The 24,818-nt window shown below is 31.2% G+C and overlaps 3 protein-coding genes across 8 annotated transcripts; 1 reads left to right on the forward strand and 2 right to left on the reverse strand.

Annotated features, from left to right (window-relative positions):
- Positions 1–339: 339 nt before the first annotated feature.
- Positions 340–7,712, reverse strand: LOC107015828 (G-box-binding factor 4). 2 transcript variants are annotated; one of them, XM_015216244.2, is made up of 4 exons: positions 6,687–7,710; positions 6,510–6,581; positions 4,767–4,796; positions 340–1,598 (listed from the first exon to the last, which is right to left on the reverse strand). In XM_015216244.2, the coding sequence occupies exons 1-4, from the start codon at positions 7,425–7,427 to the stop codon at positions 1,518–1,520; spliced, it is 924 nt and encodes a 307-aa protein (XP_015071730.1). In that variant the 5' UTR covers positions 7,428–7,710; the 3' UTR covers positions 340–1,517. The 2 variants fall into 2 exon arrangements, with proteins under 2 accessions (XP_015071730.1, XP_027772538.1); XM_027916737.1 differs by lacking the exon at positions 340–1,598 and adding an exon at positions 1,612–4,474 and having other exon boundaries at positions 6,687–7,712.
- Positions 7,713–11,307: 3,595 nt separating this feature from the next.
- LOC107017155 (probable mediator of RNA polymerase II transcription subunit 26c) lies at positions 11,308–14,446 on the reverse strand. Of its 5 annotated transcripts, XM_015217428.2 has the most exons (8): positions 13,976–14,441; positions 13,694–13,762; positions 13,368–13,450; positions 13,192–13,250; positions 13,063–13,109; positions 12,894–12,969; positions 12,575–12,713; positions 11,308–11,648 (listed from the first exon to the last, which is right to left on the reverse strand). In XM_015217428.2, exons 1-7 carry the CDS (start codon positions 14,291–14,293, stop codon positions 12,610–12,612), a joined length of 756 nt encoding a protein of 251 aa, XP_015072914.1. In that variant the 5' UTR covers positions 14,294–14,441; the 3' UTR covers positions 11,308–11,648; positions 12,575–12,609. The 5 variants fall into 5 exon arrangements, with proteins under 5 accessions (XP_015072914.1, XP_015072917.1, XP_027772085.1 ...); XM_015217431.2 differs by lacking the exon at positions 12,575–12,713 and having other exon boundaries at positions 12,894–12,959; positions 13,976–14,446; XM_027916284.1 differs by lacking the exon at positions 13,694–13,762 and having other exon boundaries at positions 13,976–14,444.
- Positions 14,447–17,543: 3,097 nt separating this feature from the next.
- Positions 17,544–18,902, forward strand: LOC107016985. Its single transcript, XM_027916355.1, has 2 exons — positions 17,544–18,153; positions 18,738–18,902. The coding sequence occupies exons 1-2, from the start codon at positions 17,569–17,571 to the stop codon at positions 18,750–18,752; spliced, it is 600 nt and encodes a 199-aa protein (XP_027772156.1). The 5' UTR covers positions 17,544–17,568; the 3' UTR covers positions 18,753–18,902.
- Positions 18,903–24,818: the final 5,916 nt, after the last annotated feature.

The raw sequence follows: 24,818 nt of genomic DNA on the forward strand, positions 1-24,818 counted from the left end.
TACACTTGATTAAGTGTATCTAAATATGAAATGCAACAGAAAGATATAAATCAGGGAGGAAATTACGTGTATAAAAAAGTTGGAAGATCTATTATATCACAACTCTTTAAAAAACTGAAATTCTTACAACTTTTTTCGATCATCAATAATATTTTAAAAAATAAATTGATCAAGTATAGATACATATAATATTAACTTGGATATACCAATAAAAATCATGTATATGTAGTCTTAACTGAGATACATTGCTCTACAAGAATGTATTTACCGTGTACATACTGTATTGTTCAAAATAGTAGATACATGTAGCAATCACCATTATAATTGCCACTTATCAGATACACATGAATAGATATTAGATACATGCCATTGTTTTGATACAAAACAAGATTCAAAGTAAGATACATAACATTATTTTTCAGACATATAGAGAATTATCACAAAAACATCCAATCCATGTAAAACTGAAAAATAAAAAAATAAAAAGAAGAGAAATACAAGTAAATGATGAAGGTATCTGTGAATTATGTTTAGATATTGCATGTTTCACATAAATGTTTGAACTACCATTTTGCTCGGTTTGTGATCTGAATTTTGGATTGTATCCATTCTAGCACGTACATCTTAGCGTAGTTATCGCACTTTTACTGGATCTTTTAGATGCTTAATTAGATCTATTCCTGGCTATAATGTCAGGAAATGGAGTATAAGAAGCAACAACCTTAAAATGAGACTAACACAGCCCGAATCTTAATACAACTAAATACCAAACATGGAACGAAAACCATAAAATAAAATGATGGGGCGAGACAAGACAAGTGACAGATTGAGGGGACTAAAGTATTTACTTTTCCTTTAATCCGAAGGGCTCAATCATGAGTGCAGTCCCAAGTACCAGGGACTACAAACAACCCACTTTCTTTTTACTTTTCTCCTTTTCCTTTTTTCCTCCAAATTCTGGCACACAAAAATCACTAATATCCTTGTCCTCTTTAAAATTGTTAGCCCCAACTAATATGACACCTTCTTTATGATGAAAGAGCCCAACATAGGCACAGCGATGCATACGATGAGTTCATCGTGTACGTCAAGCACGGGAGAAAAGCATGAGATGATATCACTGATCATTCTTGCGAGCAAATGCTATAAACGAGCTATTGACAAAAAAAAAAAAGTACTAAATATTAGTCACTCGTTCCCATGCTTGCTTGTGTCCAATCTAACAAGTGAGGCAGGCAGCATTTACACTATAACTACAACTAACTAAATAATTGTTCGGATTTCGATGAACTCCCTCCCCACTACATAAATATTAGATTCTGTTATAGATTTCCAGGCCACGATACTATATGATACTGCTCTTTACAAAGGAAGCACTACCACTCAGAAAGGATCACATCTGCTAAATTATCCATCCTGATGTTATATCACTTAACCCCAGCATGGTTAGGCTCCTTTATTCTGTATCTATATCAGAAGGCATTAATTTTATACTATGCCTGTGGCAAAACGATATATTACCACAGCATGGAGCACACTCTTCGCAGGACACGAGGTGGTTTTCGCTTCTCCACAACTGGAATTACCTTCTCTATTATCTGAAGAAAAAACAACATCAAGAAATGTTAAATGTGCTACCATTACACTGCTAGTCTACCAAAGCAGAGGAGAATTTCACTTTGTAGGCCATGTTGCTAATGTATATTTTATGTACAAGTATATTGCTAATGTTATTTTTCGAAGCACTAATAAGCTTAATGACAACGTCAAAAATTAGCTGCTTAAGCAAGCCATAGATTCTCATGCATACTCAAACAGGGAAGCAGTGTCACATAATATTAACTTAACTTTACCTTACAGTCACAACTGACAAATTACGCAATGGATCTATTACTAAGGAAAAACAACCACCATAATACAGGTAACAATTGCTATATAATTCCATGCAGTTGCTTTTACCCATCACAATACAATAAATAACTAGGGGTGAAATATAGGACCATAGCACAAAGTAGAACTGCTTTATGCATGAAAACTAGAAGAAAACCAAGATACGCTTCCACTATGGAACTATCGCTCTTTTTGATGTTCGTCGCACATCTAGCATGACCATTCACTAGCCAGTCTCTAGTTCTTCTAGTTCAAGTCTTTGTTATTTTGAAATGATTAGCAAACATCGGAATTTAGACTTCTAATTACAAAAAATGAAAAGGAAAGAACTTATGGCTCGTTGCTATATGTATTTCCTCAAGCCAAATAGAAGATGCAATTCTGCGAATGACATGATTATAACTTCTTTTTACTACCGGGCCTTTAATACTAGGAGAAAGAAAGGCAGACCATAACTATATTGCACACCTAAAAAGTGGAAAGAGTCTATCATCACAACTCAATGAACATGTTTTCCTAAAGAAATTATTACTTCTCTCTTTTATAAAAATACCTACATATTTTGTTAAGATGTAAACCAATTCAAACGGAGCTTGTGAATTTCAGAAATATGTAATATTATAGGATTCTTCCGAAAACAATTTATCTGAACATCATTAGGCCTTAAAGCGCATTTCCTGACACTTCAAATGATCTTTCAGAAAAGCAAATGACACCAATGTCAAACAAATAATTTTTCAGTTAAAAGGTTGAATGAGCAAGCAGGAAGAGAAGGTGGATCACACACTTGGGTTCTTGGATAATCATAATCTTATAATGGCTAGTCAGTATATCAAAGTTATACCAGATCCAGTTGGATTGGAATATATGAGCATTAAGGAGATCTTGATGTGAATGGATGTACAAGTTGAAACAGTACCATTATAATTGAGAAATCTGTCGATGACCTCTTTCTGTTTCCTATTCTCTTTTAGGCGTGTTTACCTGCTTGTTACTGAGAATTTTGAACTGGCATTCATTATTTATCATTCCTATATTCTAACTTCTTTTTTTCATTCTCTTATATGATTAGAGCTATATTATCACTTAAAAACATATTTGACGTCCTTTTACCTCATAGGATATTGTTGTACGGTAATGCAAGATGAATGACCAGGGGTGGACATAAGTTCTTTAAATATCGAAAAACCAAAACGGAACCGAACTAATTTGGTTCTATGATTCAGTTTCAGATCTATTTTTTTTCTAAAACTTCGGTATTCGGTTCTCAGTTATAGGGTACCACCAAACTTTTAATTGTCGGAGCATTAAATAGGATCTAATGGTATTCCACATACAAAGTAAACATAATAAATATAGCATCTTAATTGACAGGTCCAAGTTGGACCGTCCAACAAATTGTCTTGAGAAAAATTGATCATTTAATAAGAAAGTGATATATGATTTCAGATTAGTTCAAAAGTGATCTGCATACCAAGAGTACATCTTCTTGCTGCTTGACCACCACATCATAAAGAGCACAATTTTATTTCTAGCAAATAACTACTAAAATTACGACTCCCCACTATTTGAGAGAAGGGATGAAATGTTGGTATTCATTAAGATAATTAACTTGATTGATTAGATGAATATAGAGATTTCAATAGTTCATACGACATTCAGGTATTGGAAGATGAAAGCAATTCCAAAACATCAAATAGATATTACACTAAAGGAAATGAGAACCAAGCCTTCTTGACCTCTCCATATAATGAAAAAAATAAGGGGAAGTCCTCATCCGTTTATCAAAAGCTGATTCATTGTGCAATTTTTATATCCTTTGTATATGAGAAGATTAGAGAACACATGGGGTACAGTGAGTAGTTTGTTTAGTTTATAGTATGAGAAGATTATAAGAACCGACAATTTCAGCTCATATTTATAAAATCAGTCCATTAAACTAATTATAATGAGATGGATCATTTATATTTCAAATGGGTAAATATGGATTTCAATCTGTTTTTAAATCATGAAAATAATATGGGTATCTATAAATTTACAGTATTTTGGCTTTAGGAGATTATAGTGGGTTTGAACCATTTTACCCAATCCACCATATTAATATGGGAGGATTGCAATCCAATCCATCTTGGCTCAAACTGGAATAATGTAACATTAAGAAAGAGAAAGTAAAAAGAATAATTACAAATAGAAATATGACCGGTGTCAAGTAGTAACTACAAAAAAAGAAACAAAGATTTTAAGAATTTTGGCTTTAGGAGATTAAAGTGGGTTAGCACTAAGAGCCATTTTACGCAATCCACTTTTTACCCATATTAATATGGGTGAATTGCTATCCAAACCATTTTATAGCTCAATCTGCCCAAATCTGATCTAATCCCACTCATTTGCCACCACTATTTTGTAATATTAAAAAAAGTTGTAGTACATATTAATAGAATGATGCATAAATTGATGAATTGGTAGGAGGGACCTAATCTTTAGCTACAGTTAATTTATTGCACCTTTTGATGAGTCGCACCTTTCAGTGTAACTTGCCAGAACCAGCTACTTATGCATTAATAGCGCATTAATCAGGCCCATACTGAAGAACAAAATTGGAAACAAATGAACTTTGGTTCAGTATACTGTATGCACTGACAAATTTCTGAATTGAACGCTTGTCTACCTCATTATTTCAAGTATCAACCTAGCGGTTCTTCAACCATTCAGATATTTTTGCTGGCATAACTGTGAATAACGTGATATATAGCTAGAAACAAAGGGATCGTTCGGGTAAATCTTTGCAAAAACTCTCTAATTAAAGTGCTTGACATGAGGAAAAAATGAACCAGTCAGACACAACATATAGGGAATAAAATAGCAAAAGAAGTTACCTGTTTATAATGTGCTCTGGTTCGCTCTTCCTGAAAATTACAAAGTACTTGTGTTACTCAAAGAATCAAATAAACAAAACAATTACACATAGAAATGCAGACGAACACATATTGGAATTATTTAAGTGCTTACAAAATGTTACAGCACTGCTAAACTTGATTATCAAATGCTACAGTAAACCTTTTCTAGCGAAGCTAAGTTCCCACCTCATCACCAAGCACATGCCCCACCCCACCCCACCCCACACAAGAACCCCCTTTACTACTAATCAAAATGCCTAGTGAAGGACCATGAAGAAGCAACGGTTACTTAATGCATCAGTAAACAATTACCCTTTATAAGCAATGGCATTCGCAAGATTTTTCGTAAACAGTGTCACATTTTAAAATGAGAAGTAAATAAAATAATGTAACATCATATTAAAAAGGAACAAAATTATAAATAAAAGACAACTCATATATTACTACCAACTCTTCTATAATGAGTTTTCATTTTTTTAACAGTATTAAAAATTAAAATAACCTCATCAAAAATATTACTGAACGCTTTTATATAGGGCATCAAATGATCCCAAAATAATTCATTGAATTCTACAAATCATATCATTGGCAAGCAAGATGAAAGGAAAGAAGAAAAGAGAAAACATGTAGCACCTCAACTAATCAGGGAAGAAGCAACATCCTTCTCAATACGTCAAATACGGTAAAGTCTACTGATGTGACACTGGAGTAATTGGTTCAACGTTTTGTTAACTACTACGAGGTCGAAGGTTCGAACCTGGACGTGTATCACTCTGTAGATTGAAGTGCAAAAACTTTAAACACTAAACGAGAACACCGAGATTAGAACTCCTGACACCTATGTTGAAAACTAAGGCACTGACCAAATGAGTTGTGTGGCTCTTTGTGTCAAAAAGTGTCATTTTACTCAATTAATCCTCTATTTTTGTCTTGGCTTTTAAGTATATATAGATATTTAGTAAAAAAAATTCCGACAAAGCGGTGTCACGTGAAACTACTTGATGCCTTGACCTAAGGTAAACCCACCCATGTTTACAAGGAAATCACCAATTACTTCTATCTAGTCAAAAAATGATTTTAGAGAGAAAAAAATCCAAACAAAGCAACTTTGATTTTCATGGGACAGCTTACCATATGAAAACAAACAGTACAAAATTATATGCTTTCAGCTACTATCCAACTAACAACAGAATAGGATTTACTATTTGATACTCATGCCATTTTATGGAAGGCTAGCTATCCCCAAAAAATAGTAAGTAAATAGTTTTTAGGCAGTCAAAGAAGAATAAAAAATAATCATCGAACTTCCACTTCAAGATAGCTATCCTTGTTCACATATTTCTTTGTTAGTGCACTTGTATTAGTCCTAAAACAAAGTTCTTCAGCGAGCCTATGGAAACAACACATACAAATTTGAAAAATTATAGAAAAAATCGAAACTTGCAGCTGCAAAATTAGACTATTGGTGTGATGTCTTTAAAATGGTAAGAGATGTGGCAGTAGACAAAAGACAATCTCTTATTCGCTATGCTAAGAAGCTGATATATGATATACTTAACCAATTGAATTAGCATTGAACCTTCATTCTCTGAATCAATTCAAAGTCTCAGTACAAGCAATGCAAACAGCTATTTTGTCATATACCTTTTATTCAAATAATTCAATTGTCAATCTTAATTTAAAACACAGGTCTAACTGCCGGAAAGTATTAAAATACATTACCTTCTCTTTCAACAGCTGTTCATTCTCCTCCTCTAATCTAACTGCTATTGACTCAAGTTCCACTTGATAAGCCTATGCCCATAAACAAAAATCTAAATTCAGTTCACACAATCAAAAAGCTAAAATAGATTGAAAGGCTAATAGTGATCACTACTATCAGCAAAGAATACTTTTTACCTGTTTCCGTTCTCTAGACCGGGCAGCTGATTCTCTGTTTTTAATCATCCTACGTTGCCTCTGCAGAGCCGCCTTATCTAAAGGTTCCAAAATGGCTTTCCTCTTCCCTCTTCCACCTCCAATCACATCTATTCCATTTCCATATCCTTGCACGCTCTGCTGCGGCGTGGCCATGTATGGGGAATCAAATGCAAAAATTCCACCACTCAACCTCTCAGTTCCTAGTTCAACCTTCACCTCACCTTGCACTGGCCCCTCCCCAGCCAGTGCCTCCTCCTCAACTGCTCCAGCTTTCACCAAAAAATCCTCCAACGTCATGATTTCATCCACTGCCTCCTCCTTACATCCCGCAACTGCGGCCCTTCTCTGCTCCCTCTTCCCCTCCACAATTTCCCTCCACACATCATCCACCGTCCTCCTAACCAAAGGTATCCCACTAACCGTCGCTGTGTCGGAATCACTGATCGGCGTTATCGCTCCAGCTGCATCAAGTAACGTAATATTCGCATTCAACAAAGTAGCCTCCGTCCCCTGACCTTCCCCATACACATTCCGTAAAAATCCATCAACCGTCATGGAAGTCGCCTCCAAATTACTACTATTATTACTCCCGTTATTCGAATACTGCTGATTCAGCAAATCATTCGGCATCGTAGAGGATGAAGACGAAGAAGCCGCCGACGATTTCCTTCGATCGGAATTCCGCGAGGCCGATGAAGCCATCAGCTTAGTTGACGCCATTTTCCGGCGGGGCAAAATCGTAAAACTCTTCTTCTTAGATCAAATCCTCAAGTGTGTATATACATAGAGGTTTGTGTAAGTGATGATTGTGTTGTGTAATGTGCGATGGGGAGAAGAGAAATGCCTAGGGTTTCGAATAATTTGGGGGTTTTGGGGATTTGAGGGAGAAAAGTGGGATTTTCAAAAATGGAGTTACAGAATTGGCAAAGAGAGATACAAGAGAAGAAGAGGGTTCTGCCTTCCTTTTTTTTTTGTGCCTAAATTGGAAAAACGAGGCAACAGTTTTTTTTTCATTCTCAAACGTCGTTTTGAATGTACATTCATGTCGTCTTGTTAAATCAAATTCTCAAAATAAAATTCACATTAATTATTTAAATGAATTATTTTTTATTTTCTAAAATTATCTATCAACGAATTTTATTTTAAAATTTTAGTATTTGAATATATTGAGTGATTTTCGCATATGATTTTGGAGCTTGAAGTTGATGAAAGTTGAGTACGTGTGAATTGAAAATAAGAACTCTCATTCTTTTTTATTATTGATGAGTGCTTTCACGTGATCTTAGGTGAGAAAATCGTCCGGGACTAGCTATTTTTATTCTCCTCCCAGGGTACTTACATAATTATCATGGCCTCGTAGAGTTCATTCGAACGCTCTCGATAAAACATTAATTATATATAGATAGAGTAAATTGTCCATATTTTTTTTATACAAATACTGATTTGTAGATCAAAGAAAAGAGATAGCCTAATGGTACTGAATTGGCCCAACATGGACCACGAATAAAAAAAGTATTAATTATTTTCATAAGTTGACACGTTATGTCATATACTTTTTGGTTGAAGGTTAGTTTTTGAAAGATGAAAAAGAAGTGCAAGAAATACATATTCTAATGTATTTTTTAAAAAATCAAAATAACAATAAGGTTATTTTAAAAGAACGTGATTCAAAATAAGGAGAATAATTTCCAAAAGCGGTCTTATTTTTTGATAATTTATATCATAAAATCTTATTAAATTAATAAAGATTGGGCAATGAAATATTATTATGTTGTAAAGCTTATTATTTAAGACATAAATTAATATTTATTAATTTAAAGAGTGTTTCGATATCATAAAATTTAAAAATTTTGAATATATCCATTTGTGAAAAACGTCGTTCACGAACTTGAGGTCATGATTCATGAGTAATTATCTTAGTTATCGTGGTAAAATAAACATCAATAGCATGTCGAATGGGTGAAATGATTCATGTTCATAGGTCCAAATCTTAGAACAAATTGTGGATATCATTGGAAAAAATAATAATGATGATATAGTTGAAGATGATACAATGTCTTAGGAATCAATAGCATAATGAAGTACTTATTGCATTTAAAATTAATCACAATTTTATGGTGTAGTTTAAAATAGGGAAAATTGTAGAGTATATAATGGCAAACTATCTCTCGCTCGCCACACTCCTTCTCTGCTCGCTCCCATTGTTGCTCATTTCTTTCGCTTTATACAATCGGAAATATATAAATTGTGTTTCTGTTTGTATAAAGCGAGAGAAAGTTGTATATACACAAGCAAATACATATATTTTCGTCCTATACACTTATAACTATACAATACGAATATTCTCCTGTCCAGTTCTCTTTTGCCTTTCTCTTTCTCGCTTTATAAAAACACAGATTATACAAAATACGATGTATAGTTTATGTTTGTATAAAGCAGAGAGAGAGAGAGAAAGTGATATTTGGTATACAAACGTTTTATTTCGATTCAATTGTATACAAATTTAAATTTTATACAGATATACAAACACATAAAAATGAATTGAGAGGCTGTCAACGATTTATACAAACGAGAGGCTGCCAACAATTTATACAAATGGCCTGTCAGCGAAATTATACAAATCTAAAGAGGAGTCAGCGAATTATACAATTGCTTCTTTTGTATATATGTATAGCGAAATAGCCTAGCTTCTTTTATATATATATGTATAGCGAAATAGTCATAGCATGTTTGTTATGGAGCGCAATTATGCAAACTATAGCTACAACATATAAATATGAATTTTGTATTTGCTATACGTGAAAGTTGCTCTTTAAAATATAACACTAAAACTTTTGAATACAATAAGGAAAATTAGACAAAAGCTTCAACCATATTTAAATTTTAAGAAAAGTCGTCAAACAATATAATATTTCACTAAATTATTTTAGATATGTTAATATTTTTAAAAAATTATTAATTCATAATATTAATGTATCATATATTTATATAGGCGTTTTCTGAAAATATATTATCTTATTATCTTATCGTAATGGATGAATTTTTTCATTAGCCCAAATTAAAACTAGAAGAAAATATTGTCTTAAAGAAATTATTATGTACCCCATATTTAGTAGCTAAGCAAACATATTTTCCATCTTATTATTGATGAACTGGTTGAACTAATTATTCGTTACTTTGAATTTCATTTGTTATCGTTATTTTCAAAGTTATTAGAAAGTCATGTTGTTTTCTTTCTAAGTTTTTGTATTCAGTCACGCTAACGATAGTTCAATTTTTTTTCGCGAATCGATATTATTATTTTTAATTATAAAAATTTTACTATTTAGTTTATTTATTACTATTATTTTTTATAAGTTTTACACATCTCTAAAATTTCGCATTTTTCTCTTGAAGTCAAGAATGTCATTGATGTATTCGATCCTCCATTAATGTATCTGACCCTCTTTTTAATGTATCAATACTTTATTTTTTTGGCCATTAATGTATCAGGATCCTCCATTATTATATCCGATCCTTTTTTTAATGTATCAATGCATATAACCGACCTTCTTTTTAATGTATTAGCTTTTTGATTTTTTGGTCATTATGTATTCATACCCTCTATTAATGTATCAATTTGATAGATTTATGTGATTATAAACTTTTAAGGAATAAATTATAAGTTTACCTTAAAAATATGTGATTTTAGTAATTATCTGCTTATTTTTATCTTCCCGAAAGAAAAACAGTAGGATTCCACTAATTAATATTATAATAATATATATCCAGGCCAAACAGTAGAATTATCTTTTTGATAGCAATTGGAATCCAACTTTGTTTTGACCGCACTTCTTTTTATCCTTAGAGGTCAAAACCATTTCCACCCACTTTATATAAAATAGCCTTTCAAGTGCTTCTTCTCCCAGTTCTTTGTTACGGGCGAGGCTAGCGTATCAGTTATAAATTCAATCAAATTCAATATTTTAAAATTGGGTTTTATCTTTATTTTAAAATTCAAATCATGATTTTGTACTATAATATCTCACTTTTGTGTAAATTAAATTATGCTATAACAAGCTCGTAACAAAATTGAAATTGTGCTAACTTATTTACTAAGAACACATACTCTTCATATACAGAGTAGATATTTAACAAGAACACCATACAGTCAAATAGAAACAACTAGTCCTAATCATGAACAAGGTAGGGTTTCCATAAAATAATAAAATATGTACACTTGCATATAGTGAAGTGGCTTCCATATTATGCCCCATCCCCTATAGGCTATAGCTACAAAGCAACTACTATATAAGTATTTTGTAGCTAGTAGTCCACATGAAGAAGAGCAATGCATCTAGTCATGAAAACGCAACAATAACTTCACTAATCAACTAATGCATCACATGGCTGGAGTCCAAAATTAAATAATCTATTCTCTCCATCTCAATTTACGTGACACGTTTTGTTTTTCGAAAGTCAAACAGTACCGTCTAGAAATGATCGAGAATTTGCATATAAAATCTTCAATTTTTTTAAAAATAAAATTTATATATTTATAAACTACGTAAAAAGTAATATAAGTCACAATAATTTTTCACAATCCAAAATATTTAAAAGATATGTGAAATTTACCGTTAAAAATAAATTTGTCTAAATCTTGATATCCGAAATGTGTTACGAGGGAGTATTATATATTCTAGCTAGCCCTACAATTGACCATATAATCGTACTAATTATTACTCCATCCCCATTCTCCACAAGTCTTCAAACTTTTTTATTTCTTTGTTAAGAGTCAGTTAATTAATGTCATGTGACTTTAGCTCAGTCCATTGCATGTATACATGCATGACTAGTGACAACATAATACAAATTATATGTGTCCTCATAAGAACTTGGCATGTACTGTCTCATTTGGTAGCTTTACTCTTTGCTTCTCCCAATTGCATCAAGTGTTTGTACCTGCAAAGTTGATAAATATACTCACATAAGTTCATGAATTATATGGAGTAGTACTATTCTTGCTCAAAGAACACACATAATCAGTCTAAGTATACCATCAATCCGGTCATAATGAGTGATATTTTTTTACCTTTTTATTATAATTCTAAATGAATTGTATTTCACATCAAGAAAATGCTATTTATATTGTTCTTTTCCAAATTTATCCATATTTTATATATAATTGTAATGTTCGAACAAATTTACACACACTTTGATTAATTTTATAAGAAACATTTTGTCTTTCATCAACAATAAATTACTTTGTCCACCAAAATTAGAACAGATAAGGAGAAATCACCTCCTGAAATTTGAACCTAACTCCCGGCGTTTTCACCCGTTAATCATTATAGCTTACATCCTTTGGTGCATAACTCTTTTTGAATGAGTGGATTTTTATATAACCAAGAAACTATGTATATTACTTCCTCATTACATATTTTCTTAGCCGTTGTTGATCTGATACATTTCTTTAGAAAAATTTAATTAGATATTTATTATATTAAACTAATTTTATTGAGAGTACTTTGAAACTCTAAATTTGAATACTAAATAAACTTTATTAATGATAAAGAAAAATTCGTTCAAAAGATGAAGAGTTTTTATTTGGTTTCCTTGTTAATGCTCATAGCTCATATTTGAAGCCCAGACTAAATTCGATCTCATGCACCGTAGGGTCTATTCAGGAGTGACGCTTCCAATAATATTTTCTTCATATCATGATTTAAACTTAAAATCTCTAATTAAGAGTGAAGCAATTTTACCACTGCACCATAATCATGTTGGTGAAAAATAAAAAGTGTTTTATTGAAAGGGTATGATCAACTAAATTAAAAAAGTCAAAATGCAATAATTATGTTTTTTATGAAATAAATGGTACTACTTACCACTTGCAGTCTATATAGTAGGGGGTATTAATTGTCTACCAGTATTTTGCTTCAAATCCAGAAATGCTGTTAACAACCACTGAGTTTTTGGGTTTGCCTACGTCTTCAAGGTCCACCTCTCTACTCCTTCCTATTTTGGCTTTTAACATCATAAAAAGTAACCACTATTTTAGACCAAATATGCCATATTTAGAAACTTTATTTCTTCATCTTTTTTTTATTTTGGCTTTTCAAGAAAAAGATAAACTAAATGCAACAATAATAAATAAGTAATTAATCACAATTGTCGTTTATTAAAAAATAATAAATAAAAATATACCATAATGTTCTTCTACGTAATCCTCACGTAGCCGCTTTGACGATGGACTAATGTTGTTCTTCTTCTCTACGCTATGCTATTTTCATTTCACGATTAATATTACAAAACTTAAAAAGTATATAATAAATTAGAATTAAAAATAAATATTGTATTTCAAATTATAAAATACCTTATGATCGCAATAAGATGATGAATCATTTGAAATATTCGCTTCATCTTTAAAAGTTCGAATAAAAGTTAATGATCACTCGAGATTATGTAAAAAAATAAATAAATTCATTACCGAATGATTATGTACCTGCGTCTTCCACTAGTGTATTTAATTTCACCCATTCGTCAACAGTATCTTTCCATCTCCTATAAAATTACCCAAAAATGATTTATATTTAACTTAAATTAAATATATAAACAAAGTAACTAATTATACAGAAGAAAATAAAAAATTATTAGTGTTATGAAGAAGGATAAAAAAACCTGATGAGTAGTTTAACAAGTCTTCTTACTTCATTTGATGAATGCTTGCGCAGCTTATTTACATGCCTTCCAATATCTGTTCTCTGCAAAACCAAAAATAAATAAAAATAAAATGAAAAATCATACCAAAAGATAAATTTAAAGTGTAATGCTAAATGATCAAAAAAATTTAACCATAATTTAGCCAGAAAAAACTTATTTTTTTAATTAAAAATATTAAAGTTAAAAGAATAAAATATTCTTAAAAAAAAATAACATAGATAAAAATATTATTTTGGCCAAAAAGATTTTTTCAATTTTTAAAAAATGATAGTTAATTAAATTACCTCAAGAACCTTGAAATTAATTTCCATTTCAGCAAGACTTTGAAGTTGATCAACCAAGCAATTCTCAGACTGAAAATTCCAAAGGGACTTTAATCTTAGCAAGAAGTAAATGAAGCTCGTCAAATTAGGTATTAGACTTAACTCATGCTTCAAAAACTAATCATGATTTTACGTCGGGCCGGGCCAAGAACTCGGGCTTCTTGACAAATTTTTTATTAATTTTTTGGAGTGTGAGCTAGTCCCGAACTTAATTTAAGAAAACGTAAAGACTAAAAATGAAACCTGATTTGGGATTTCAAAATGGTTCTTGATTCTGAGAATTTTGCTGATCTCTAAATCTTCTTCATTACTATTTTCCTCTGTTTTTAACTTGCAATCATCATCAATATTTCCCTCAATTCTTTTCATGATTTCATAATTTCCATCAGAATTAGAATTGCTAGAAAGCAGAGGAACATAGAGTTTCTCAACAATGGCGTCTCTTCGACTGCGAAGCTCGATTCCATGATCAACAATGGCTACAGAAATTGCTGTGTCAATTAAACCCCACAAGTCCACACTTGAATTCTTTAAGATTAAACGTAATTCATCCAATTCCATGTTGTTGTTGTTTCTTAAGTTATAGGAATTAAGATGTTTTTACTAAGAAACAGAGCAGAAGGAAAAGAGAGAAGGAGGAGTTAGGGACAGAGTGAAATGGGGAGACATTAATGTGAATAAGTTTAAAAGGCTTTTTGTAGCTTTGGAACACATTCTATGTTTTTGTTATGTCATTAATCAACTACTACAGTGTTTTCTTTGCTTAGTTTCTACTACTATACTAAGAGGTCTACGCTATAATAAATAATAAATACTCCTTTCGTTTAAAAAAGAATTATATAATTTAACTTGAAATAAAGTTTAAGAAAAGAAATAAGATTTTATTTATCTTGTGATTCTAAATTAAAATTATGTCAAATATACCAAAATGTCTTTTAATCTTGTGGTCTTAAACATGTCATGTAAAAAGTTAAAGTTATGTTATCAAAAAAGGAAAGAGGTCATTCTTTTTGAAACGGAGAAAGTAATTATTTGTATTCTGTATCAAATCAATAAATGCATGATCCGTATTTTTTATATATATTTCTGTATCTGCATCAAATAAATAAATCATGATCCGTGTTTTTTATATATATAATTTTTAAAAATTTATTTATAGTTAATTAACTTGCATTTTCACCAACGCTTAATTATGATAAATTGAACATAATTCGATGTGAATATTCGATGAGACTTAGTAATTCTATAAATATAACGTAATATTTACTTATTCTAATATGCAATCTGTCTTATTTTCGATATTAGAAACTTCTCCTTTTTATCAAAAGTTTAGTTATAAAATGCTTGTATAACTTCAATCTATACTTATATTAGTACACTATCATTAAAAAAAATAGTTATAAACAAATTATGTAGCTACATTGGAATGTTCATTGTTAATTCTATAGAGAGATGGATCAATGATATATTATAATGAATTAATGAGAAAGTTCACTGCAAATTTTAATTTTTTGTAATGCACCAACAACTTTATTCTTCTGAATTATCATTACAAGTTAATCAACTCATTCCAGTTGTTTCAGCAATATTTTTTTAATATCTTTTCGTCGTGAATTTTTTAGTGACTTGTCTGCTGTGGTGGATTAACTTTTTTCTTTTATAATAGGTAAAATAGTCTAGTGGACCCTTATATTTGTATTTATTTGTATTATAGATCCTATATTTATTCTTTTGTCATCTATACCCCTAAATTCATCTAAACACAACATTTCAAACACAATTTTTTATGTGATACGATGCGTGTTGCACAAACATGAACATGTTGACAAAAAAAAAAAATCCACATATGAATAATAATATGAAAAAAACAGTAAAATTTAAAAGATAAATACATGAAAAGAATAAAAAAAAAGGGGGGGGAGGAGGAGGGAAGGGAGTCATCTTCTTCAAATTCATCCCTAACCCTCCCCCCCCTTCCACCCAGATCGATGCCTCCACCCCAACCAAATTTCATATACCTATTCCTCTTCTTTCCTTCTTTCTTTGGATTCACCCACATTTTCCCTTGTTCTTCTTCTCAACACCCCACATATTGTCCCATTCCTAAATATATTTTCAAAGTTTATTCTTTTTGCTACAAATCAATTTTCTTCATAGCTTTTTTCGTTTTGTCATATTCATTTTTTCAAAATCTCGATTCTGCGTGTATTTTTTTGTGATTATGGGTATAAAATATTGAAAAATGAAAATTTTCATTAATAAGCTCGATAAAGCTTCAAGAATAACAAATGAGTTTTGTGAATTTATGACTACATCGAGCCGTCATGGTGAAGACCAACAAAATCAAACCAACAAAGATACAATACAATCAACACAAAAAAGAGATGAGTAAATTGAAGGAAAAAATAAAAGAGAAGAAATTTGAAGAAAAAAGATTAAAAAAAAAAGACAAGAGAAAAGTTCAAATTTGTCCAACAATGGTGTTGAGTAAAAATAAAGAAGAAAAGATGGTCTTTAAAGGTAAAAATCTGACTGTTTAAGGTGTCTCACGCTCTAGTTTTATGTGTATCACATGCTCCATATAGAGTCTTTCCACATAGGATGTCACATCAAAAATTGTATTTAAAATAATGTGTTTGGATGAGTTCAAGGGTCTACATGACAAAAGGGTAAGTAGGAAGGTTCAAAATACAAACAGATACAAATATAAGGGTCTACCTGACCATTTTGCCCTTATACACTACAACAAATATGATTTATTGCTACGATATGAAATTTGTCACTAACTGTTTACTTTTCGTGACGAAAATTGCATTTCGCGTTTAAATACATAAGGAACATGTTTTTAGTGATGAAACACAAAAATGTGTAGCTAAATTTTGTCAACTAAAATTTCCTACCAAAAGATAAGTTGACGCCATTTATTGAGTACTATTAGCTACAAATCCAAATTTATTAGTGACACATTATTTTGTCACTAATTGAAGTACCTAATTTGTGACAAATCATTTTCTTTCGTAAATTAATTAAATTTTGGACACAAAATAATTTCATCACAAAAAATTGTTATAAAATAGCGACAAATCATAAATTGTACTTAATCATTGTAAACTTTAACCACAAAATATATATGCATAATTGTAATCTTATTTTTTATCACTAATAATTTGAATAGTTAATAACAGCTATATCATTGTCTCTATTCAACCTACAATTTAGTCAAAATATATTTTCGTCAAAATATATTTTCGTCAAAACAAAAGTAAAATTTTCAATCGACTACAACTTTAATTTCGTAGTTGAAAATTGTAATTATGGACTACGAAAATAAAGGCAAAGCTGCATATCTAAACAAAAATAGCTAGTATATCTACTCTGTTATAAAGTATTTATATTAAAGTGAATGTCTATCATGTGGAGTCCTTTTTAGGATATGGTTAAAGAGTCCTCCTACTTGGGGACCAAGTTAGATTTCTCCTATAAATAGAGTGCTCCTCTTCATTGTAAATTGATTCATCAAGAGAAATAACAAGTCTTCTCTTCTTTTCTCTCTAGTTTCTTCTTCTTATTCTATAGTTTTATAACACGTTATCAGCACGAGACTCTAATTTCTCAAAAGTGAAGGTTAGATTTGAAGAATTAATAAATGTATTATTTATTCTTTTGTTTTTAATTTTAATGGTCAATCTTACAAAATTAGAGTTCACTGCCCTTCAAAGTTCGGGCAGGAACTACCTCTCATGGGTGTTAGATGCTGAAATCCACCTTGATGCAATGGGTCTTGGAGACACCATAAAAGAAGATATAAGGCATCAAATCAAAACTGTGCACGAGCAATGATATTCTTGCGTCATCATCTTGACGAGATTCTGAAAATCGAATATCTGACAGTTAAGGATCCACTTGTTTTGTGGAAAAACCTAAAAGAAAGATTTGACCACTTGAAGATGGTCATACATCCAAAGGCACGATATGATTGGATGCATCTAAGGCTACAAGACTTTAAGTCTATACATGAGTATAATTCTGCCATGTTCAGAATCACTTCTCAATTGAAATTATGTGGAGAAACGGTTAGTGAGATTGATATGATGGAAAAGACGTTCTCCACTTTCCATGCCTCGAATGTGCTCTTGCAGCAACAATATCGAGAGAAAGGTTTCAAAAAGTATTCTGAACTAATTTCTCATCTTCTTGTGGCCGAGCAAAATAATGATTTATTATTGAAAAATCATGAGAATCGACCTACTGGATCTGAACCACTTCCTGAAGTGAATGAGGCGTACGCCCACCATGCTAGGCGTGGAAAAGGTCGCGGTCCTAATCGTGGACGTGGACGTGGTCGTGGACGTGGACGTGGTCGTGATTATGGTCAAGAACGTAATTCTAATCTTGGCATTAATCATTCATCAAATAAAAAGGAAAAAAGAAAGGATGAGAAACGTGAAGCAACTAGGGAAGGTTGTTTTCGATGTGGTGGAAGAGGTCATTATGCACGTGATTGTCGTACTCCCAAACACTTGGTTGAGCTTTATCAAGAATCACTAAAGAAGAAAGAGAAAAATCCTGAGGCAAATTTTATCTCTGAAAATCAAGTTGACATCACGCACTTGGATATAGCAGATTTCTTCGCACATCCTGAAGGAAAAATAGATCACTTAATTGGTGATGGTTCTGTGAACATGGAAGAGTGATATTTTTTTTTGTAGTATTTATTAATAAATTTCATGTAATGATAGTTGTTTGCATGAATATTAGTATTTTAAATTAGTTTAGTCGTTCATTAGCTTGTTCCTTAATTCTTAATAAAATAATATATATTTTTCATTGTTTTATTTATATGATTCTAATATGATAGAGTTAGTCAAATACTAAACTTTATCACGTGTTTGTATTATATTAGGTCTTTAACTTGATCTAATGTTAAAAACATGCAGTCTGTTATTAACTAGGATTAAATAATGATTTTATTTTATTTTCCAAACAACTCGTTTTTGACTTAGAGGAAACAATAAATTAAGGCTCAATTTCTAATATTTAATCATTAATTTATTCCTTTGAATATATTGTACCCTTTTGACAACACTAATATTTAATATATATTTATTTTGTGTATGTCATTTCATGTGAAGATATGGATAATTCTAAGAACATATTATCGAAATATGAAGATATTTGTTTGATTGATTCTGGTACAACACATACGATATTCAAAAATAAGAAATATTTTTCTCATTTAAGTATGGGAAAAATAAATGTTACTACAATTTTTGGTAGTACTAATATGATTGAGGGCTTTGGAAGAGCCATTGTAATTTTGCCCAAGGGAACTAAACTCATCATTAATAATGCTATGTTTTCTCCAAAATCTAAGAGAAACTTGTTGAGTTTTAAAGATATCCGTGAAAATGGTTATCATATCCAATCAATGGATGAAATAAATCTTGAATATCTTGGTATCACCAAGTATGTCTCTGGGCAGACATGTGTTATAGAAAAGTTCCATGCTTTATCTTCTGGCTTGTATTGGACAAAAATTAGTGCAATTGAGGCACATTTTATAGTAAATAAGAAGTTTACTGATTCCAATACATTTGTACTTTGGCATGATCGTCTAGGACATCCTGGGTCAATAATGATGAGACGAATTATAGAAAATTCGAATGGACATCCACTAAAAGACCTAAAAGTTCTTTTAAATGGTGAATTTTCTTGTACTGCTTGTTATCAAGGCAAGTTAATTGTGAGACCATCACCAATGAAAGTTAAGATTGAGTCCCCTGCGTTCTTGGAACGTATACATGGGGATATTTGTGGACCTATTCACCCACCTAGTGGGTCATTTAGATATTTTATGGTTCTAATAGATGCGTCTTCTAGATGGTCTCATGTGTGCCTATTGTCATCTCGTAACTTGGCATTTGCAAAATTATTGGCACAAATAATAAGGTTAAGGGCACACTTTCCTGATAATCAGATTAAGTCCATTCGTCTTGATAATGCTGCAGAGTTTTCATCCCAATCATTTAATGATTATTGTTTAGCAATTGGGATAAGAGTTGAACACTCCGTTGCTCATGTTCATACTCAGAATGGTCTCGCTGAATCATTAATTAAACGTTTGCAATTAATAGCAAGACCATTGCTTATGAAAACTAAGTTGCCCACTTCTGTGTGGGGACATGCAATTTTGCATGCTGCAACACTTATTCGTCTCAGACCGACAAGTTATCATAAGGTTTCTCCATTGCAATTGGTTATGGGTCAAGAACCTAATATATCCCATCTAAGAATTTTTGGAAGTGCTGTATATGTGCCTGTGGCACCACCAAACCGCACTAAGATGGGCTCTCAAAGAAGGTTAGGAATATATGTTGGGTTTGAGTCACCCTCCATTATACGCTATCTTGAACCATTGACTGGAGACATGTTTACTGCTAGATTTGCAGATTGTCGGTTTGATGAGACAGTTTTCCCAAAATTAGGGGGAGAGAATAGTGAAATGAAACGAGAAATTTTGTGGAAAAATTTATCATTGTCTCATCTTGATCCATATTCTTCTACTTGCGAACAAGAAGTACAAAAGATTATTCATCTGCAGAAAATTGCAAATCAAATGCCAGACGCATTTACAGATTTGAAAAGGATTACTAAATCACATATTCCTGCAGAGAATGTCCCAATTCGAATTGATGTCCCTAAAGGACCATCCACTAGTGTCATAGCTAATGAGTCAAAAACACACCTAAAGCGTGGTAGACCATTGGGGTCTAAGGATCAAAATCCTAGAAAAAGAAAGATTAAATGTCAAGATGACACTATGAAAGAATCTCATATGGAAGTTCAAAATTTGAATAAGTCTGATATTCATGAAAGAATCAATGAACTTGAAACTCAAGGAAATAATGAACTATCCATAAATTTAAAAGATGTTGAAACTAATATGAATCGATCAGAAATAGTGGTTGATTATGTCTTTGCATATAATGTTGCAACAAATATCATGCAAGATAATGAGGATCATGAACCTCAATCTGTTATAGAATGTCGACAACGAAATGATTGGCCAAAATGGCAAGAAGTAATTCAATCAGAGTTGAATTCACTTGCTAAGCGTGAAGTTTTTGGACCTATAGTTCAAACACCTAATGGTATTAAACCTGTTGGTTACAAATGGATTTTTGTGCAAAAAAGAAATGAGAAAAATGAAATACAAAGGTATAAAGCACGCCTTGTGGCACAAGGATTTTCTCAAAGGCCTGGCGTCGACTATGAAGAGACATACTCATCTGTATGGATGCAATAACATTGCGTTATCTCATTAGTTTCACAGTCCATGAGCAACTTGAAATGCATTTGATGGATGTGGTTACAGTCTACCTTTATGGATCACTTGATAATGAGATATACATGAAAATTCCTGAAGGATTTGCAATGCCTAAATCATGTAATTCAAAATCTCGAGAAATGTATTCAATTAAATTGCAAAGATCATTATATGGTTTGAAGCAATCTAGGCGCATGTGGTATAACCGTCTTAGTGAGTATTTAATTAAGAAAGGTTGTACAAATGATGCAATTTGTCCATGTGTCTTTATAAAGAAAACTATATCGGAATTTGTTGTACTTGCTATTTATGTTGATGACATAAATCTTATTGGAACTCCAATAGAGCTTCAAAAGGCAATTGATTATTTAAAGAATGAATTTGAGATGAAAGATCTGGGAAGGACAAAATTATGTCTTGGTTTGCAAATTGAGCATTTGACAAATGGTATTTTTGTTCATCAATCTGCCTACACAGAAAAAGTGTTGAAAAGATTCTGTATGGATGAAGCGCATCCATTAAGTACTCCGATGGTTGTTCGTTCACTTGATGTGAATAAGGATCCATTCCGACCTCAAGAAAAGGATGAAGAAATTCTTGGTTCTGAAGTACCATATCTTAGTGCAATTGGTGCACTAATGTATCTTGCTAATACTACAAGGCCTGATATAGCTTTTGCTGTTAACTTGTTAGCAAGGTATAGTTCTGCTCCTACTAGGAGACATTGGAATGGGATCAAACACATTTTGCGATATCTTAAAGGGACAACTGATATGGGCTTATTTTATTATGTTAATTGTAGCCCAAATCTTGTTGGTTATGCTGATGCAGGATATTTATCTGATCCACACAAAGCTCGATCCCAAACATGTGGGGGGACTGCCATATCTTGGAGATCTACAATGCAGTCCATCGTAGCCACTTCATCTAATCATGCTGAAATAATAGCTATTCATGAAGCAAGTAGAGAATGTGTGTGGTTAAGGTCTATGGTACATCTCATTCGAGAGAAATGTGGTTTGGGATGTGATAAAGTACCCACCAATTTATATGAAGATAATGCAGCATGCATAGCACAACTTAAGAGATGATTCATAAAAGGAGATAGAACAAAGCATATTTCACCGAAGCTTTTCTATACACATGAACTTCAAAAGAATGGTGATATAAATGTGCAACAGATTCGTTCAAGTGACAATGTGGCTGATATATTCACCAAGTCTTTACCAACTGCAACTTTCAAGAAGATGGTGCACAAGCTTGGAATGCGAAGATTCAAGTCTCTGGATTGATGTTCTCATTAGGGGAGTGAATACGCGTTGTACTCTTTTTCCCTTACGAGGTTTTGTCCCACTGGGTTTTCCTTGTAAGGTTTTTAATGAGGCAGCCTAGATGCGTATTAATAGATATGTGTACTCTTTTCCTTTACTAGAGTTTTTCTTTTCTTAAAGTTTTTTTTAGTAAGGTTTTTGACGAGGCACATCATCTATGAATTAGACATTCAGGGGGAGTGTTATAAAGTATTTGTATTATAGTGAATGTCTATCATGTGGAGTCCTTTTTAGGATATGGTTAAAGAGTCCTCCTACTTGGGGACCAAGTTAGATTTCTCCTATTAATAGAGTGCTCCTCTAATTCATTCATCAAGAGAAATAACAAGTCTTCTCTTTTTTTCTCTCTAGTTTCTTCTTCTTATTCTATAGTTTTATAACATACTCAACTAAGTTATAGTTTTAAAAGGGAAACCTACCTTATTAATTAGATATAATTTTAATATTCATAATTTAAAAAAAAGATGAAAATATAATTTTAATATTTAATTGAGGTTCATTGAGTGAAAGTAATTGTTGCTTCTAGACTATATTTTATACGAATTGTTAGAGGGAAAAGAAAAAAACAAAACTTTATTTTCATTTAATTTTTCCCTCCTCACCCATTTTCCATTTTTCACCCAGTAAACCACGTACAAGAAATTAGGGCAGGGCATAAACATCGGAAAACTGAAATATCGTATCAAATCTAATTTTTTTGGTATTTCAATTTTAGTTTTTCGATTTTCGATTCGATATTCGGTATATGTTTTTGTATTTTTTGGTATTTCGGTTCGGTTTTTGGTATGTAATTTTATTTTATTCGGTATTTCGATTTATCGAAATATATTATATTATAATATATGTTTATATTATATTAATTATTAATATTAAATAATAAATATTATAATTTAAAATAAAAAAATTAAAAAGTAAAAAACACTTTTTGATATAACTATTTTAACCCATTAAGCTGAAAAATCAAACAAAAAAATTTATAAATTTTTAAAAGCCCAACTAAGCAGGCCTATTACAAAAACCGAAATAACAAAACCGAACCGAAATAATAAAAACCGAATCGAATTATTTCGAGTCGATATTCGGTACACATTATACAAGAATCGAAAATCGAAAAGAATAAAAAAAAAATAAAATCGAATCGAATTACCGAACACCCACCCTACAAGAAACTGCCCACTCACTATTTTTTTAAAACAAAATAATTAAAATCTACCCACTCTCTTTAACTATCCAAGTCCAACTCAAATGCAAATACATATATTAGAAAAAATAAAAGAGATCCTGTGCATTTTCTCAAGTGACGTTCATCCAGTATTTACAATGCTCTAGAAAAAGTAAAATAATTTCTTTGGTTAGCATAATGAGCAATTAATTTACAAAGTTTTTATTCAACTCCTCACAAATATTATCTTAATGGAAGAATTCTTAATATTATTTTAATAAGGAGATAAGTCTTTATAGATTTTGATAATATAATAGTTAATGATTTTGTATAAAATTAACTATTTCTTAAACTCTATTATTTGTTTCACTAATTAATGTTAAGTTTAGAATTATATTTTGTTTTAATCATGATATTAAAAAAATACTAAAATTATAGTTTTTTTTTTACACAGGTACATAAAAGTGCAAAAATGACTCAATGAGTGAAAAAATTATGCAAAAGAGCACGAATAGACGAGGAAACTACATACTTTTATAATCTATAAATTTATCATTGTTCTCGTACCTTATTAGGCTTTTTTTTATTTGAGGGATTTCACTTAAATTTGTACTCGAATGTCATCCATGAATAATTAAAAATGTAATTAGTAGACAGTTTCGTATGAATTTTATATATATATATATATATATATATATACAAAAGCTATGTACTTTTAAAATTTGAACTATACATGTAATTAATGGCAAACAATTTAAAGTACAGATTTAAATAATACTATTTAACACACTAATTACATACAAATTTTCATAAATGAATAATTTATCCTTCAATATTTATCTATTTTAAAAAATCATATTTATGTCACGAAACTGTCTTCTTTATCCACAAAAAGTAAATCATATTACTAAAATTTTAGCTGTCACAAATTAATTTTATTTAGTGATAAAAATAGTCTCAAAAATCAAAATAGCCTTCATATTGATAGCATAATTATATTTTTCGCAAAAAATTAACTTGAATTATCCAATAAAGACACAAATTATTCGCCACTAATACCATATATACAGTATTAGAACTTATTTTTAACTACAAAATTATTATCTTTTAGTGCATGATAAAACTCTTTTAACTACAAATTATGTATAGATTTAAAGACAATCTATATCGTCATTAATTAACTTTGTAATTGGTGACAAATTAAATTTGTCAGTATTAAACGTATTTTTAGTGACGATATGATTTTTTAGCTATAAAATACTTATA

This window comes from Solanum pennellii, chromosome 4 (genome assembly GCF_001406875.1).
Source record: "Solanum pennellii chromosome 4, SPENNV200".
In the NCBI taxonomy this organism is placed as follows: domain Eukaryota; kingdom Viridiplantae; phylum Streptophyta; class Magnoliopsida; order Solanales; family Solanaceae; genus Solanum; species Solanum pennellii.